Here is a 15,743-nt window from a genome sequence, read left to right on the forward strand (position 1 = left end):
GAGACGGAAACACAGAGGGGCAAGGTGAAGGAATACCCCTCTACAGAGAGAGAGCTGACATCCCAACAGAAAGCTGCGAGATTAGAAACTGGCAAGAAAAGAAGGCGGAGCCCAGCAGGGGAGCCCCTCCCTTTCCTCCTGTCACAACGGGCCTCGCAGCCGGAAGGAGCGTTTCGCGGGCTTTCCAACTGCCAGCCAATCCCGCTCCCCCTCCCAGCAGCAGTGACTCCGCGCTTTTCCACCCGCCCGCCGACTCTGCGCAAGCGCGTCGGACAGGGGCGGGGCGCGCGGCCGGGACGTTGAGGGGCGGGGTGAGATGAGCCAATCAGAAGATTCATTTCCGGGTGGCGCGGGCGCCATTTTGTGAGGAGGGATATAAACGGGCGCTGCAGCCGCCGCCGGCCCAGTTGCTTCTCTGGTGGAGTCGGTTGCGTGCGTCTCTTATAGAGTTTTCCAGTTCCACCTTTCCAAACGTCTCCACGCGGAAACCAACTGCCAGGAAAGAGGCGCGGCGTCGAGCCGAGCTAACCTGAGGAAACCGCTGCCGCTGCAGCCGAGCGCGTGGGCCCGCCGGGGCATTAGTTCGTCGGCGCGCAGCCCCGGCCCGACTCTCCAGAGCCATGAGTTACGGTCGCCCGCCTCCCGATGTGGAGGGCATGACCTCCCTCAAGGTGGATAACCTAACCTACCGCACCTCGCCCGACACCCTGAGGCGCGTGTTCGAGAAATACGGGCGCGTCGGCGACGTGTACATCCCGCGGGACCGCTACACCAAGGAGTCCCGCGGCTTCGCCTTCGTCCGCTTCCACGACAAGCGCGACGCCGAGGACGCCATGGATGCCATGGACGGAGCCGTACTGGACGGCCGCGAGCTGCGGGTGCAGATGGCGCGCTACGGCCGCCCCCCGGATTCACACCATAGCCGCCGGGGCCCCCCACCCCGCAGGTACGGGGGCGGCGGCTACGGACGTCGGAGCCGCAGGTAAGCAGGCGGGCGTCGCGGCCAGGGCTCCGGGAGGGCCTGGCTGACTCACAAAGGCCTACGAGGACACGTGGTGGCGGTCGGGCCGAGTCGGCGGGGCGCGGGAGGGCGGGGACCCGGGCTCGCGACCAGGGAAATGGCGTCTGGGCGTCTGGCGGCGAGATAATGGCGGCCTGGGCGGGCGGGGCCGCCGAACCCTAACGCGCCGCCGTCCCTGTCCGCAGCCCTAGGCGGCGTCGCCGCAGCAGATCCCGGAGTCGGAGCCGGTCCAGGTCCCGGAGTCGATCTCGCTACAGCCGCTCCAAGTCCCGGTCCCGCACTCGCTCAAGATCGCGGTCAACCTCCAAGTCCAGATCGGCGCGAAGATCCAAGTCCAAGTCCTCGTCGGTCTCCAGATCTCGCTCGCGATCCAGATCCAGGTCTAGGTCCAGGAGTCCTCCACCCGTGTCCAAGAGGGAATCCAAATCCAGGTCGCGATCTAAGAGTCCTCCCAAGTCTCCGGAAGAGGAAGGAGCGGTGTCCTCTTAAGCAAATGGTAAGGTTTGCGCGACTCCGAGACCTCACGGCCCGAATTCAGAAATGGGGTTTGGAGTAGTTTTGTTCCGTATTAACATAAAAATGGCTCCTGATGTTAAGAGTACTACTCTGAGCTAACTCAGCTTTGGGAGTTATACTGAAGAGGGGTCTGCAGAAAGGATGTGTATAAAGCTTAGATAATGGCTGTTTCGTGAACTGTTTTGAGACCTATTAATGAAAATGACTATTTCTTGCTGTTTTTATCCAACGTCTGCATTTTCCCCTTTAAAGCTGCGGTCTCCTGTTTGATAAAAGAATATTGGCCAGTATTGCAGATTTTAACTGATTTGGCTGATCCTCCAGGGACCAGTTTCTGTGGGCGTGTATTGGAGCAGGTTTGTCTTTAAATGTTAAAGATGCACTATCCTCTTAGAGAAAACAATCAGTTCAACTATTGTTGTACTGACTGGGACTTCATATTCTAATGGATGTGGCAAAATTGCGGAAAAGAAGCAATGAACTTTTGGAACCAAAAGTTTACAGGTATTGATTGCACTGGGTGGGGAAAGGATAGTGTGTCTTTAACTCTCAAATTGTTTGGTCCTATTTTTTAAAAGGAAAGGGCCCTAAGTAGCTCAGATGTTAAAGCATTCTAAAATGCCAATGGTTTCATTTGAAAACTAAAAACTTAAAATATATTGACTAATTGTTTTGTTTGGATACAGCCCAACCCCCTCCCCCTCCTTTTTTTTTTTTTTTTCTTTTTTCTTTTCCCCCCTTACCATTTTTCACCTTGGTCATTTGGCCAAAAATACATAACATAAACACACATTTTTAGTGCTGATGGTAACCTTTGTGAAATTTTCCTAATTGGGCCTTAAAAAAACGGATAATGGCTGGTTGGAACCTTTCTGTAACCTATTGGTTTCACCAGATCCTTAGTAAGTACTGAAATTGAAACCATGTGCACTTTTGGTGATTTTGTTATAATGGAAGGTAAACTGAGCTTGTTTCTTTTCAAACCTAGATGTGTCGACAAGCAACATAAAGGAGGACTTGGGGGAAAGGACCACTTACTCGGTAGTACTCAGTCCATCAGAAGAGTCCTTGGAACAAGCAACTGGCTATTGAAAAAGGTTATTTTGTAACATTTTGTCTAACTTTTTACTTGTTTTAAGCTTTGCCTCAGGTGGCAAACTCATTTTATGTGCCATTTTTTGCTGTTATTCAAATTTCTTGTAATTTAGTAAGGTGAACGACTTCAGATTTCATTATTGACTTGGATATTTGAGGTAAATTTTCCTTTTTGTTTATATAGTGCTGACTTTTTTTGTTTGGAATTAAACAGATTGGTAACCTAATTTGTGGCCTCCTGACTTTTAAGGAAACCTGTGCAGCCATTACACACAGCCTAAAGCTGTCAAGAGATTGACTCAACATTGCCTTCCTACCTTAAAATTAAAAACCTACAAAAGTTGGTGTAAATTTATTTGTATATGTTATTTACCTTCAGGTCTAAATGGTAAACAGAACCCAAATTTGTATAAAGACTTTTCAGGTGAAAAGACTTGATTTTTATTTTTTTGGGAAGGATTGTTTACCAAACACAATTCTAATCTCTTCTCTTATGTATTTTTGTGCACTAGGCGCAGTTGTGTAGCAGTTGAGTAATGCTGGTTAGCTGTTAAGGTGGCGTGTTGCAGTGCAGAGTGCTTGGCTGTTTCCTGTTTTCTCCTGATTGCTCCTGTGTAAAGATGCCTTGTCGTGCAGAAACAAATGGCTGTCCAGTTTATTAAAATGCCTGACAACTGCACTTCCAGTCACCCGGGCCTTGCATATAAATAATGGAGCATACAGTGAGCACATCTAGCGATGATAAATACACCTTTTTTTTTTTTTTTTCTTCTTCTTCTTCCCCCCCAAAATGGTAAATCTGATCATCTTCATGTACGAACTTAAAATATGGAAAATGTTAAGGAAGCAAACAAATGGTTTGTAATTTTGTAAGTACTTATAACATGGTGTATCTTTTTGCTCATGAATATTCTGTACTATAGCCATTGTTTCTGTAGTTTAATTAAAACGTTTTCTTGGTGTTAGCTTTTCTCAGAATATGTGTTGGTCTTTTTTCCCCTCCCATTTATTTGAAAGACCTGTGCAATTAATTACCTTGTGAATGTTACTGACTGTAAAGAATGCAAGTGAATGTTTGGTAGTTGATTTCCCCTCCCCCCCAAGTTAAAAAGTGGAAATGGTAGTTCAGCACCCACTCTCCTCAATGCTCTAAGGTAGCACTTTGTTAAAAGTTGAAATACCCCCTTCTTATAACCTAATATATACCCTATTTTAATAATTTAGGAACAATCCAGGTCCTTTTTCTTAGTTTTAATTTTTGTCTTAATAGTTATGTGACCCATCACAATCTAAAGCCAGCAGATCTGACCATCTTCAAACCCACTGTACTCAAGAAGCTGAAATGGTCTGAGGCACATAGTTGTCTTGCCAGGTTGCTAAGCAGTATTGACATTGTCCCAAAACAGTTTTTAGGTGTAATTCAGATTGTCCTTTGCAAAGGAGATGACCAGCATTTCAACAGTATGTCTTCCTGGAAGGGCAGATTCTGCTATATCATCTTTATCTGCACCAAAAGATTCCAGAGGAATGTGGACACACTTCATGTCCCACTTGTAGAGCAAAGCTTCAAGTGACCAGTCAGCACTGAAAAAAAATAAATTACTTTTAAAAACTGAGCTTTTCTTGTTTTGCTTTAGATATGTTCTCATTTTATCCTTAAGTTAGACACTGAATGAGTAGTAAGGCTTGTGTTAACTTTTAATAAAACGGAGTAAACCAGGATTATTCAGGCTTACCTTCTTTTTTCCATTTTTTTATTTTTATTAGTTGGAGGCTAATTACAATATTGTAGTGGTTTTTGCCATACACTGACATGAATCAGCCATGGATTTACATGTGCTCCCCATCCCAATCCCCCCTCCTGCCTCCCTCTCCCTCCCATCCCTCTGGGTCTTCCAGTGCACCAGCTTACCTTCTTACCTGGTAAGTAGACCACAATTTGACTTTGGGGTTCTTCTGCATCAAAAAGTAAACTGTAGTTAGAATGTCCTCAAAGTCTAGGAAGAAAAGACTTAATAGACTTTTAATTCCATTGTATCTCTGGTTAAATTGAATACTGAGAAGAAAAAAAAGGTTTACCTTCTGGTTCAAAGAATACATCAGATGCAAGAATGATGTCTTGTGGTGGTAGAGCCAGAAGATCCCGAGATACATGACCCCACGTGAGTCCTACAACATGGACCTGAGGCAGATTATTCATTTGGCAGCTTTGCTGACAGATTTCTAGGCAGTGAGGCAACTCTGAACTGTCTGACAGTGTAACTTCAGCACCACATTTTGCAGCCACAATTCCTGGAAGGCTCACTCCAGCACCAATCTGAAAACAAGTTTAAAGGTTTTGCTTAGAACTGCAACAAGCTGTGGATCTTGGCAAATGGTTCTCATTTCATGCTTGCATTGGCCTTTAAGTACAGGGTCAATGTGTAAATTTGAATTTTCCATGTCTATAAAACACCATCATTCAACACTGCTGTATTATGTGGAGCTTCCTTTAAACTTGTCATGACAGTTCTAACTGGGTCAAAGGAGTTGGTCTATTTCAGCATTTTAAAGGGCCCTCAACTCTGCAACTACAGGCTTGAACTGGGAGGGTCTGTAACTAAGACTCTGCAATCCAGTTGAGTCCGGGATGTGGGAACAACCACTCGTTTTATGTGGATTTTCAGTTTTGTGCAGGGTGGGACCTCCAATCACTGAGCTGTTAAAGGATCAACCATTTCCAAATGGGAGCATATCTTGAGCAGTTCCATTGTTTAGGATGTCCAGGGCATTATAGCACTATAATGACCTTCAGTCGCTTTCAGTTCTCATGATCTATAAGGAGTTCCTAATTATGACACCAGGTCTCTAGAAGCTCAGTGGGTGACTTGAATGTACAACCAGCCATTAAATTACTAAATTTTAAATAGCTTTTAAACAGCTAAAGCCTGACAGGTCTTCAGCATGACTTAACTTGAGGGGATTTTTCCAGTTGGGTCTTTTTTTTTCCAGCTGGGTCTTTAGAGCAGCAAAGAACTTAAACATACTCACTTTGCATAATACCAAGAAGCCCCTTCATAAACATTATTATTGCTATGGATTGAAACATGCTTCCTGTTCAAGGATCAGCACTGAAGATTCCGGACCTTTTTTGAGTAGCTAAAAACCATTACTACTTTGAGCCCAAATTATGCACCAAATGCCTTCATTTCATTTATATGCTTTTGCAAAAGTTAGGAGTTGTCCTTAAGCTGATTTGTCTTCAGCCTTTGGGTTTAAGCATAGTACCATTTCTGCAAATGACTTAAGTTTACTTCTGTAAGCCTTCAGCAGTCTTAAGCCAGGTGGAGTAGAGAGAAAGCACCGGATACATCTTAAAACTAACCTCAAGATCTCCAAAGATGAAAGCCAATTTTCGAGAAAGGCTGCAAGGTATAGCAGAGCCTAGATGACCCTGTTGGGACACCCCAGAAAGATGGCCTCAAAGACTGCTTCCACGCCAAGATTCCTTAAGATTAGTCAATGGGTTTCACTTACACTTTAAAAAGTGTTTTTAACTCACTTCCCATGGAGGCTGGGCACATCATCCCTGACTTAAAAATATCTAACAAAACCCAGTAACCAGCATACAGATTCATAATCTAGGATTTTTGCAAACCTCAAGGGCACTTTTACCTCTAAGACAGCCTTGCCTGGCAGAGATCCTCTGTGAAACCACAGGTACTGGGCCAGGACCACAGCACAGGGCCAAACATACATTCCATATTGAAGATGCAGGACCTGAAAAGGAATTTTTTGTATGCCGTAAATAACATGCTGGAAGTCAGAATATTTATACAGCAATTACTGAGTGCCTGGCACTGGCATCCATTACAAAAATGACAATTCCCTGTTCTCCAGTTTATATCCTATGGGTGGGGAAGTGAAGTGAAAGTTGCTCAGCTATGTCTGACTCTGCAACCCCTGGACTATAGTCCATGGAACTGTCCAGGCCAGAATACTGGAGTGGGTAGCCTATGCCTTCTCCAGCGGATCTTTGCGACCCAGGAATTGAACCAGGGTCTCCTGTATTGCAGGTGGATTCTTTTACCAACTGAGCCATCAGAGAAGTCCCTTGGGTGGGGGAGAGGGAATATAAAACTATAATGCAATGTGATAAGCACTTTTTTTTCCTTTGTTTTTTTGTGATAAGCATTCTTCATAATTCACTTACTCAACTAGAATTTATCCAGGGCCTGAGTGGCTATTTTAGGCTGAGGATATAACTCATGGTGTGTGTGTGTGTGTGTGTGTGTGTGTGTGTGTGTGTGTGTGTGTGTGTGTGTGTGTGTGTGTGTGTGTCTTACTGTGGAGAGAGAACAAGTAAGCAAGTATTTTTGGTAATAATTGTGTGTGGTGTGTGTGTGTGTGTATCTTACTGTGGAGAGACAACAAGCAAATATTTTTGGTAATAATTGTGTGTGTGTGTGTGTGTATCTTACTGTGGAGAGACAACAAGTAAGCAAATATTTTTGGTAATAACTGTGTGTGTGTGTGTGTGTGTGTGTGTGTGTATCTCACTGTGGCGAGGCAACAAGTAAGCAAATATTTTTGCTAATACTACTACCAGCACAATGTACCAGGGTGATGTGAGAGTAATAGGGGTGGGCAGTGACCACAAGGTGGTTGCTCAAGATAGGGAGACAGGATGATTCAGGCAAAGGCCAAGGCCTCTCCCAGGGCCCTCTCCCTGGCAGTGTGGGCCTGAGGGCTGGAGGTAGGGTTGCATAGTACAAGCATAGGTCAGAGGGAAAGCAAAGACCAGACATGTGGTGCCTTGCAGGCCACAGGAAGTTTAGCTTTTTATTTAAGTGCAGTGAGAAGATACTGGAGGCTTTTAAGCTAGGTGTAACCTGGTAATGGGCTTCCCTGGTGGCTCAGATGGTAAAGAAGCCATCTGCAATGCAGAAGGCCAGGCTTTGATCCCTGGGTTGGGAAGATCCCCTGGAGAAGGAAATGGTTACCCACTCCAGTACTCTTGCTGGGAAATTGCATGGACAGAGGAGGTTGGCGGGCTACAGCCCATGAGGTCACAGAGACACAACTAAGCGACAGAACAAGCATGAACGTGCTAATGCTGAGGAACAGGGTGGTTCTAGGATGACACCTCAGATGAGGTCTGAGTAGAGCTGAGTCCTGGAGTTAGGAAGGCTGGCAACTTGTAAAGCCTTTGGGGAGGCACTGAATTCTGAGCATGGTATTTAGGGAGGCAAGGTAACAGCTCACAACTCTGGAATAAGCCTGCCTGAGTTCAAACTTGAGAAATGTAATTTAGCAATACTAGCTGTATGACCTCACTCAAGTTACTTAACCTGTGCTTCAGTTTCCTCAACTGCAAAACACTATTTTCACAGAATGTCAGAAAAATTCAATGAAAACTTGTTCGTACAAAGTATACAAAGTTAGTGACTGTTAAAACTGCAAAACTGCAAGTCTTTCTGTTTCCTAACAGTGCGCCTCCCAGGGTGATACGCTGAAAAGGTAAAAATATAAAAAGTGAAGGAACTGAAGGTCTGAATATAATCATTCAATACGCTCAACAGAGATATTAGTGCTTAGGCTGCACTTGCCCACTGAAATGGCCCACTTTTGTCTGTGGAGTGTGTTTCTAAACAAATGCACTTCTTACCTAAAAAAATATTCTAGGTGTGAATAAAACAAAAATGCCTGCCCTGGTGGATTTTGCCCAGGAGTACAGTGAAGGAGTTCTGATTTGAAGTGAGTTATCCAAATTTAGGTAATTTTAAAAAAAGAGACATATCTTCAACAATACCCCAATACAACACTTTTTAAATTAAAGGTGTATTTTTTCACAAGGTGTATCTTCATCCACTCCCTAAATTTGGGAAGAAATCGAAAGGGGAATTTTAACACGAAGGCTTTTAGAGACTGCCAGAAATGGATTCCACTCCTTCAACTCCAGCATACAACTCCTCTTAACCTGTTTCTCATATTCAAAACCGTTAATGCCAATGTCTACCCCACCAGCTGCTGTTAAAATCAAATGAAACACTGCAACGTGAAAGTGCTTTGAAAACCCGGACGCATAAAAAAATATATAATTGCTATTGAGAATCTGGGGGCAGCCATGAGCTGAAAGGAAGCAAGGCCAAGCCCCAGAAACTTTGATTAATGAGAGTTGGAATCCCCTCCCAGATAAATCTCAATTAACACGCCCTTCAACAAGATTATAAAAACTAGGTGTCAAGAATGTCACTTTCCCAGCAATAAATAATTAGGTATGGAGAAGTTCCCCTTCTCGACATTTAACCTGCCAAAAGGCTTCATACCAAACCGTTTGGCTCTGCGGGTTCACCCGAAGGCGGAATGAAAAAGCCCCTGACCCCCTCCCCTATACCCCTCCCTACAGCCCCAGGCCGGCTGAGACACACTATTGCCCAAAGGCGCTTCCCGGCGGGTGCCTTGACACGCACCTGCGGGACGCACACCTCCAGTACGGCCCCCTCGTCTCCCAGACCCGGCCCCTCCGAGAACCGAAAGCGCTGGGCCCGGACCACTTGCCCTCGGAGGCCGCCCTCGTCCGAAGAGGAGTCGGTGGCCTCCGTGCGGGCCGGGAGCAGGGGAGGGCGCCGGGCCGCCAGGCTGCCAAGTTGCACGCGCGAGGGCCCCCGGGCCGGCTCGGGCCGTCTCCCCGGAGCACGTCAGGTCGCTACTACCCGACAGCAAGCGGGGGAAGCACCCCTCGAGCGACGAAACGACCATGCAGCGAGAACAGACCCCCACACTAAGCAAAATAGACACAGAAAACAGGTGGAGCTGGCGGCTAGCCGGCCGGAAGAAGGCCAAAAAAGACACCATGCGCTGCCGGAAGTGACGAACAGGCAGCGGGCGCGGGAGAGGCGGAGCCGCAACGAAGAGGTAACACGACTGGGCTGACCTTCCCAACATGGCGGAGATCCTGCCTGTGTGAGGGCTGGACCCGGAGACGCGGAGGCCAATGGCTTATCGCGAGAGGCCGGAGGGCGGGGAAGACGACAGCCACTGGTCCAACCGGAGGCTCGGGAGGTGGTTGGGGAGTGAATCTTCTGGAAGGCGACTTTAAAGGCGCCGGGCCGGAGCGAAGGGCGATTTGGTGCTGCGGTCGCCCGAACCTGGGTGTGTGTGTGCGGGGAGGGGGGCGGCGCATTGGTGGCAGGAAGCGAGCTGCGCCGAGGTTGTCGCGGAACCAGCTGGTGGTGACCCTGCAGGATGAACCACAAGAGCAAGAAGCGGATCCGCGAGGCCAAGCGGAGTGCGCGGCCGGAGCTGAAGGACTCGCTGGACTGGACCCGGCACAACTACTACGAGAGCTTCCCGCTGAACCCCGCGGCCGTGGCGGTAAGCGGGCCGCGATGGCGGGCCGGGCGGACCACGGGCATCCGCCGGGGGCTGTGCGCACCTCTCCCGGGACCGGGGTCCGCCAGCCGCCCAGCACTGTCCCCGGAGTTCCGACGGGCTCGCCCGCACCCCGCGGAGGTCGGGGTCGTCGGCGCCCGTTCCAGGGCGGGCCTTCTTTCTCCTCGCCGCAGCCGCGCCTGCCGGGGGCAGCTGGAGCCCCACGCCCTTGACACCCTCCACGAGGCCTGTCACCCCTGCACCCCTTTTGGGCGGCGGGGCCATAGGGAACTTGGGCGTCCAAGGCCACGAGTGGGAGACGCGAAGCCCCGCTTGCCTGGTGGGATAGCGGTGGCGCTGCCGTGCCCGAACGCACGCACGTCCTTTCCCCTCCCTACGAGGAGCCAGAACTAGAATCTGGCTCCTTGGGCATGTGATTGCTAGTTGGCTTTGGAGAACACCCTTACCTGCCACTGGGCTTTTCTTTCTCTCTCTCTCTTTTTTTTAATTCGATGGGTCTTTTCTGATTCCCTCAGGACAATGTGGAAAGGGCAGACGCTTTACAACTATCGGTGGAAGAATTTGTGGAGCGATATGAAAGACCGTACAAGCCCGTGGTTCTGCTGAATGCCCAAGAGGGCTGGTCCGCGCAGGAGAAGTGGACTCTGGAGCGCCTCAAAAGGAAATACCGGAACCAGAAGTTCAAGTGTGGGGAGGATAACGACGGGTACTCGGTGAAGATGAAGATGAAATACTACATCGAGTACATGGAGAGCACCCGCGATGACAGCCCCCTTTACATCTTTGACAGCAGCTACGGGGAGCACCCCAAAAGAAGGAAACTTTTGGAAGACTACAAGGTGCCCAAGTTTTTCACCGATGACCTTTTCCAGTATGCGGGGGAGAAGCGCAGGCCCCCTTACAGGTAAATACTGGGCAGTGATGTGGTTATAATCTTGTCTCCAACAACTAATCTTTTTTCTGAAACAGTGAGTGGTTCTGCCTTGGTTGCTCGTGGAACTTAGAGGGCTTCCCATACCTGCCCAGAGCCTCCTGCCTGATGCTGCCTGGGCATCAGATTTCTGAAAGCTCCCCCATGCGACCCAAGCGTGCAATCAAAGTTGAACCAGTGATCTGTAAGGGACATTTTATTTTACCTAAATATTTACTTATCTTGACTGTGCCAGGTCTTGGTTGCGGCATGCAGGATTTCATTCCCTTTTGTTGTTGTTTAGTCGCTCAGTGGTAGCCAACTCTTCTGTCACCCCAGGGACTGTAGCTCTGCAGGCTCCCCTGTCCATGGGATTTCCCAGGGAAAATTGCTGGAGTAGACTGCCATTTCCTACTCCAGGGGATCGGCTCAATCAAACCTGCATCTCCTGCGTTGCAGGTGGATTCTCTACTGCTGAGCCATCAAGGAAGCCCCTAGTTCCCTGACTAGGGATCAAACCTGGGCCCCCTCCATTGGGAGCTCGTAGTGTTAGCTATTGGACCACCGGGAAAGTCTCTGTAAGGGACATTTTAATAGCTAAAGTCCAGCAATAAGCCACGTCAATGATTTTTCTGTTAGGGATCAGTCCATGTACAATTTACTCAGCATTTCTGTATATCAGAATTTGCCGTTTTCAAAATAACAGTAACATTTGTATAAAACTGAAAGCTGCTTTTGTGGCATATATGTAGTTAAATTACACTGCACATCTTGGATGCTTCCATCCTTTAGGTGGTTTGTGATGGGGCCACCACGCTCTGGAACAGGAATCCACATCGACCCTCTGGGAACCAGTGCCTGGAATGCCTTAGTTCAGGGCCACAAGCGCTGGTGCCTGTTCCCTACCAGCACACCTAGGGAACTCATCAAGGTGACCCGAGAAGAAGGAGGGAACCAGCAAGATGAAGCTATTACCTGGTTTAACATCATCTATCCCCGGACGCAGCTTCCAACCTGGCCACCTGAATTCAAACCCCTGGAAATCTTACAGAAACCAGGAGAGACTGTCTTTGTACCAGGTATAAATGATCCGAAAGTACTTTCTTTGATTTCAGTAATCTGTCATTTTGGAGCACAGTTGTATACAGAGAGTCAAAGAAACCCCTCTGCATGCTGACTCTGGGTGAACTGACTGGGGCCTACCTCTGACTGTGAGGCGTTGCTGTGTGATCACCTGCTCAGGGGGCTGCTGTCCACCTTTCTTGTAGCCTGTGTGTATAATGACTATTGAAAAACTTCTTATCTGCTGGAGTCCCTGATCATTTTTATTCCTACTAGTTACCCAGTGTCTTTGTGTGTGTTCAGTGACTTGTGCTTATTTCCATAAATGGGGTTTTTGACACAGTGTAGCACTGGGTGGATTGAGTCAGGAAACAGTTACTTAAAAGCCAAGAGGCAGGAAATCCTACACCTGAAAATTACACTTTGTTTTGATAGGTTAAGTGTTGGAATTGAGGGTATTTAAGGTATGCACCCTCCTCCTAGAAACCGAAGAACTTGCTGCCTTTACAGTTTTGGTCACAGCTTTGGATGGTCAGGGCTGGACACATTTATTATGTAAAAGAGCCAGAGAATAAATATTTTAGGCACTGCAGGCCGGATGGTTTCTGTCATAAGTACTCAGCTCTGCCCAGGTGGCAGGAAAGCAGGCATGGCCAGGCTCCAGTGAAACTTTACACAAGCAGGTGGTTGGTGGTTCCTGCCTCAGGAGGAGCGTTTACCACACCGGGTCTTGTGGACAGGAATCCCCAGTTTCTGAAGTTTGTGTCACATGTTATATGAAGTTTGTGTTGTGGGGTGATTGTGTGTAGAGCCCGTTCCTGTCTAACTGTTTATTTGTTGGATTTCAGGAGGCTGGTGGCACGTTGTCCTCAATCTTGACACCACCATTGCCATCACCCAGAACTTTGCCAGCAGTACCAACTTCCCTGTTGTCTGGCACAAGACGGTAAGAGGGAGACCAAAGTTGTCGAGGAAATGGTATAGGTGAGAGACATTTTTTTTTCCTTATTTTTTGCTTTGCTCAAACTTCTACCCCAGTGATCCAATGGCAAGAGTCCATTGCTGCTATAACATGTGCTGAGTTTAAGTCAGGCCTGAGAACAACTGGGGCTGCAAAACCTCACGGGTAGAAGAGAGTGGGTCCAAGGTCAGGGCCAGTTCTCAGGAGGCTTGCCTGCCTCAAGGTGACAGGCTCAGACTGCATGTTTGATCAAGGCCAGGTAGTCCCAACAAACAAACATGGTCATAATTGGTATTGTTCCTCATTTTCTGTTTTCGTTTGTTTGGTTTTGGTTTTGGTTTTCCTCAAAGCTAGCTCTAGCAAAGGTAGCCATTTTGTTTGGGTTTGATTTTGGTTGTTTTCTTTTCCTTACTCCAAAAGCTTTACCCCCCATTTGAACTTATTACCTTCAGTTCTCGTGAGTGAGGTGACTGCCCTGGAGACTTAGCTCCTCTGTTTATCCACAGAACAGATACAGCACGGGCAGCGGCAGTGCAAGCCACCCCCAGCCACCCCGTGCCACTGTGTCCCAACCCTGACCTGGAGGGACCAGCTCTCGGGGTAAGAGAGGGATCCCGGCTTGCTCAGTGCTCAGCCTCCCTGCTGAGAGGGCCAGCAAGGGTGGTGGCTTTATTCTCCCCGGACTCTTGGGCGTCCGAGGCCCACTGACCCCATCCCTCAGGCCGCTGCGTACTGCCGTCTGGTCCTTCCGAAAGGCCTTCCCGAACAGTACGTCTTTTGTCCCTGGTTGCAGGGGCTGCCAGATGAGGTCCCTAAGGGGCGGGCTGGCAGCTGCCCCCCCGACAATCCCGTCCAGCTTTACCTTCCAGTGAGCGGGGACCCTCTCCGTCACCCAATGCTTCTTACCTCTCACAAACCTCATTGTTTCTGCTCTTAACAAAAAGAACGTTAACCGAGCCCAGCTCCCATCACTGAGCACTGTGCTGTGGAAAGGAGAGGTTAAAAAACATCAGCTAGGAAGGTGCAAGGAAAAGTACGAGGGAGAGAGATGGTTTCTCCCAAGACTAACTCAGGGAAGCGTGGCCTCGTGTGGGCAGCACACGTGGCTGGGCAGCTCAGGAGGTAGCAGCAAGTTGCGTGTGGCTAGTTTTCCTTTCAGGAAAGCCTGAGCAGCAGGGGGGGCTCTTGTCCCCGGCCTGTGGATCCGTGTGTGTCCTCTCCACCGTCCCGGCACGTCTAGGAGAGGCAGGGCTCAGCCCTGAGTCTGGGGCTCTGTGGGTGGGTGTCGCCGCACTGAGAATACGTGTCTTGTCCCTCAGGATCTTGAAGCAGGAGCACCCAGAGTTGGCAGTCCTGGCTGACTCCGTCGACCTGCAGGAATCCACAGGGATCGCCTCCGACAGCTCCAGCGACTCCTCCAGCTCCTCCAGCTCCAGCTCGTCCGACTCAGACTCAGAGGTGAGGCTGCGCTCGCTCCCTGGTCCTCCAGGGCAGGGCACCCTGGAAAAACCAGAGGGGACTTTCCTGCCGCCTCCCCAGGAGGGAGAGAGAGGGGGTCATGTTTCACCTTCTTCCAGGAACTACAACTGTCCTCAATCCTTCTGTGGGGTAAAGTTTGACCATTTTATAACTCTGAAGGTGTTTGTTAATCGTTTAAATAATCACTGGGCTTCCCAGGTGGTGCTAGTGGTAAGGAACCCACCTGCCAATGCAGGAGACAGGAGACACGGGTTCAATACCTGTGTTGGAAAGATCCCCTCAACCCCCTGTAGTATGCTTGCCTGGAGAATGCCGTGGACAGAGGAGCCTGGCGGGCTATGGTTCACAGGGTCGCAGAGTGTCAGAGGTGACTGAAGCGACTTCACATGCACACGGCATGCACACAGAGTGCTCTCTAGGGGTGAGAAGTAGCTGAAGATTCGTTAGGTAAATGATGCAGGATCACACAGCTGGGGACAGGGGTGTTGGGTTTAAACTCAAGCATTCTCCAGACTGAAAGCCCACGTTAGGAATTTCCGCGGATGGTAAGTAATAAACCTAGAGGGAGTTGCCTGGTTTCTGTGGGCAGGACTCTGCTTTCACTGCTGAGGGCCCAGGTTCAATCCCTAGCTGCCTCCGACTGACGCCCTATTTCTCCCTTCCGCGTCCAGTGCGAGTCTGGCTCTGAAGGCGAAGGCACGATGCACCGCAGGAAGAAGAGGCGGACGTGTGGCATGGTGGGGAATGGGGACACCACCTCGCAGGACGACTGCGTGAGCAAAGAGCGCAGCTCCTCCAGGTGACCGCGCGTGCCTGCCGTCTGTGTGCGAGGACGCGCCTGCAGCCTGCAGCAGGGCCCCGGGGCTGCCCGGGGAGGGCCGGCGAAAGCCAGAGAATGAGGACCTCTGGGGCACGGGAGCCGTTCACTCAGTGTTTGCGACAGTAGCTTTCTTCTCCGCTACCGATGCAAATGAACGTGGCTTGTTTTATGCATAAGGGTGAGGATCTGTGTGAATGGTGCCAAGGGAAACCTTGACGTTATTTAATAAAAGTTAAATTCATCTTATATCTTTGAATTTTTTTTTCCTGGAAAACACCAGAACCTCCTCTCATTGCTCTTCTTGCCCTGACCTTGGGAGAAAATACTGACTCTGCTGGCGGGTGGTGGCTGCCCTCGGTGGGGAAATGATGGTTGTTATCACAGTAAAGGGGGAAACGCTGAGAAGTCATCCCCAAACTTCTGAAGAGTCTGAGGTGTGGCCTCCTGCTTTTTCTCCCAGTTTGCCACTGCTCCGTGGAGCACTTGCAGATTATTTAAATAAAAT

The 15,743-nt window shown here is 49.1% G+C and overlaps 3 protein-coding genes across 10 annotated transcripts; 2 read left to right on the forward strand and 1 right to left on the reverse strand.

Annotated features, from left to right (window-relative positions):
* Window positions 1-47: 47 nt before the first annotated feature.
* Window positions 48-3,597, forward strand: SRSF2 (serine and arginine rich splicing factor 2). Of its 4 annotated transcripts, XR_009693091.1 has the most exons (5): window positions 48-982; window positions 1,207-1,517; window positions 1,790-1,893; window positions 2,526-2,634; window positions 3,145-3,597. XR_009693091.1 is itself a non-coding variant. In XM_061144726.1 (3 exons), exons 1-2 carry the CDS (start codon window positions 621-623, stop codon window positions 1,508-1,510), a joined length of 666 nt encoding a protein of 221 aa, XP_061000709.1. In that variant the 5' UTR covers window positions 288-620; the 3' UTR covers window positions 1,511-1,517; window positions 2,526-3,597. The 4 variants fall into 4 exon arrangements, 1 of the variants encoding a protein (XP_061000709.1); XR_009693089.1 differs by having other exon boundaries at window positions 2,526-3,597; XR_009693090.1 differs by lacking the exon at window positions 1,790-1,893 and having other exon boundaries at window positions 287-982.
* A 221-nt stretch (window positions 3,598-3,818) lies between these two features.
* METTL23 (methyltransferase 23, arginine) lies at window positions 3,819-9,480 on the reverse strand. Of its 2 annotated transcripts, XM_061144727.1 has the most exons (5): window positions 9,085-9,480; window positions 6,287-6,391; window positions 4,712-4,949; window positions 4,545-4,629; window positions 3,819-4,216 (listed from the first exon to the last, which is right to left on the reverse strand). In XM_061144727.1, exons 2-5 carry the CDS (start codon window positions 6,368-6,370, stop codon window positions 4,042-4,044), a joined length of 582 nt encoding a protein of 193 aa, XP_061000710.1. In that variant the 5' UTR covers window positions 6,371-6,391; window positions 9,085-9,480; the 3' UTR covers window positions 3,819-4,041. The 2 variants fall into 2 exon arrangements, with proteins under 2 accessions (XP_061000710.1, XP_061000712.1); XM_061144729.1 differs by lacking the exon at window positions 9,085-9,480 and having other exon boundaries at window positions 6,304-6,375.
* A 200-nt stretch (window positions 9,481-9,680) lies between these two features.
* On the forward strand, window positions 9,681-15,484 carry JMJD6 (jumonji domain containing 6, arginine demethylase and lysine hydroxylase). 4 transcript variants are annotated; one of them, XM_061144730.1, is made up of 7 exons: window positions 9,681-9,988; window positions 10,522-10,910; window positions 11,709-11,995; window positions 12,827-12,924; window positions 13,451-13,539; window positions 14,259-14,397; window positions 15,090-15,484. In XM_061144730.1, exons 1-7 carry the CDS (start codon window positions 9,860-9,862, stop codon window positions 15,219-15,221), a joined length of 1,263 nt encoding a protein of 420 aa, XP_061000713.1. In that variant the 5' UTR covers window positions 9,681-9,859; the 3' UTR covers window positions 15,222-15,484. The 4 variants fall into 4 exon arrangements, 3 of the variants coding, with proteins under 3 accessions (XP_061000713.1, XP_061000715.1, XP_061000714.1); XR_009693092.1 differs by having other exon boundaries at window positions 9,682-9,988; window positions 12,827-12,962; window positions 13,446-13,539; window positions 15,090-15,226; XM_061144732.1 differs by lacking the exon at window positions 15,090-15,484 and having other exon boundaries at window positions 9,682-9,988; window positions 13,446-13,539.
* The last annotated feature ends 259 nt before the right edge of the window (window positions 15,485-15,743 follow it).

This window comes from Dama dama, chromosome 5 (genome assembly GCF_033118175.1).
Source record: "Dama dama isolate Ldn47 chromosome 5, ASM3311817v1, whole genome shotgun sequence".
NCBI lineage: Eukaryota > Metazoa > Chordata > Mammalia > Artiodactyla > Cervidae > Dama > Dama dama.

Bases quoted from the DNA above. Each gene is read 5' to 3' on its own strand.
- SRSF2 (XM_061144726.1), top strand. From the start codon at position 621: ATGAGTTACGGTCGCCCGCCTCCCGATGTGGAGGGCATGACCTCCCTC. The intron at 983-1,206 runs GTAAGCAGGCGG...CCCTGTCCGCAG, and splicing joins TACGGACGTCGGAGCCGCAG to CCCTAGGCGGCGTCGCCGCA.
- METTL23 (XM_061144727.1), bottom strand. From the start codon at position 6,370: ATGTATGTTTGGCCCTGTGCTGTGGTCCTGGCCCAGTACCTGTGGTTT. The intron at 4,630-4,711 runs GTAAACCTTTTT...TTTTCTTCCTAG, and splicing joins TGTATTCTTTGAACCAGAAG to ACTTTGAGGACATTCTAACT. The intron at 4,217-4,544 runs GTAAGCTGGTGC...ATTTTTTTTCAG, and splicing joins TCTACTTACCAGGTAAGAAG to TGCTGACTGGTCACTTGAAG.
- JMJD6 (XM_061144730.1), top strand. From the start codon at position 9,860: ATGAACCACAAGAGCAAGAAGCGGATCCGCGAGGCCAAGCGGAGTGCG. The intron at 10,911-11,708 runs GTAAATACTGGG...TCCATCCTTTAG, and splicing joins AAGCGCAGGCCCCCTTACAG to GTGGTTTGTGATGGGGCCAC. The intron at 13,540-14,258 runs GTAAGAGAGGGA...CTTGTCCCTCAG, and splicing joins TGGAGGGACCAGCTCTCGGG to GATCTTGAAGCAGGAGCACC.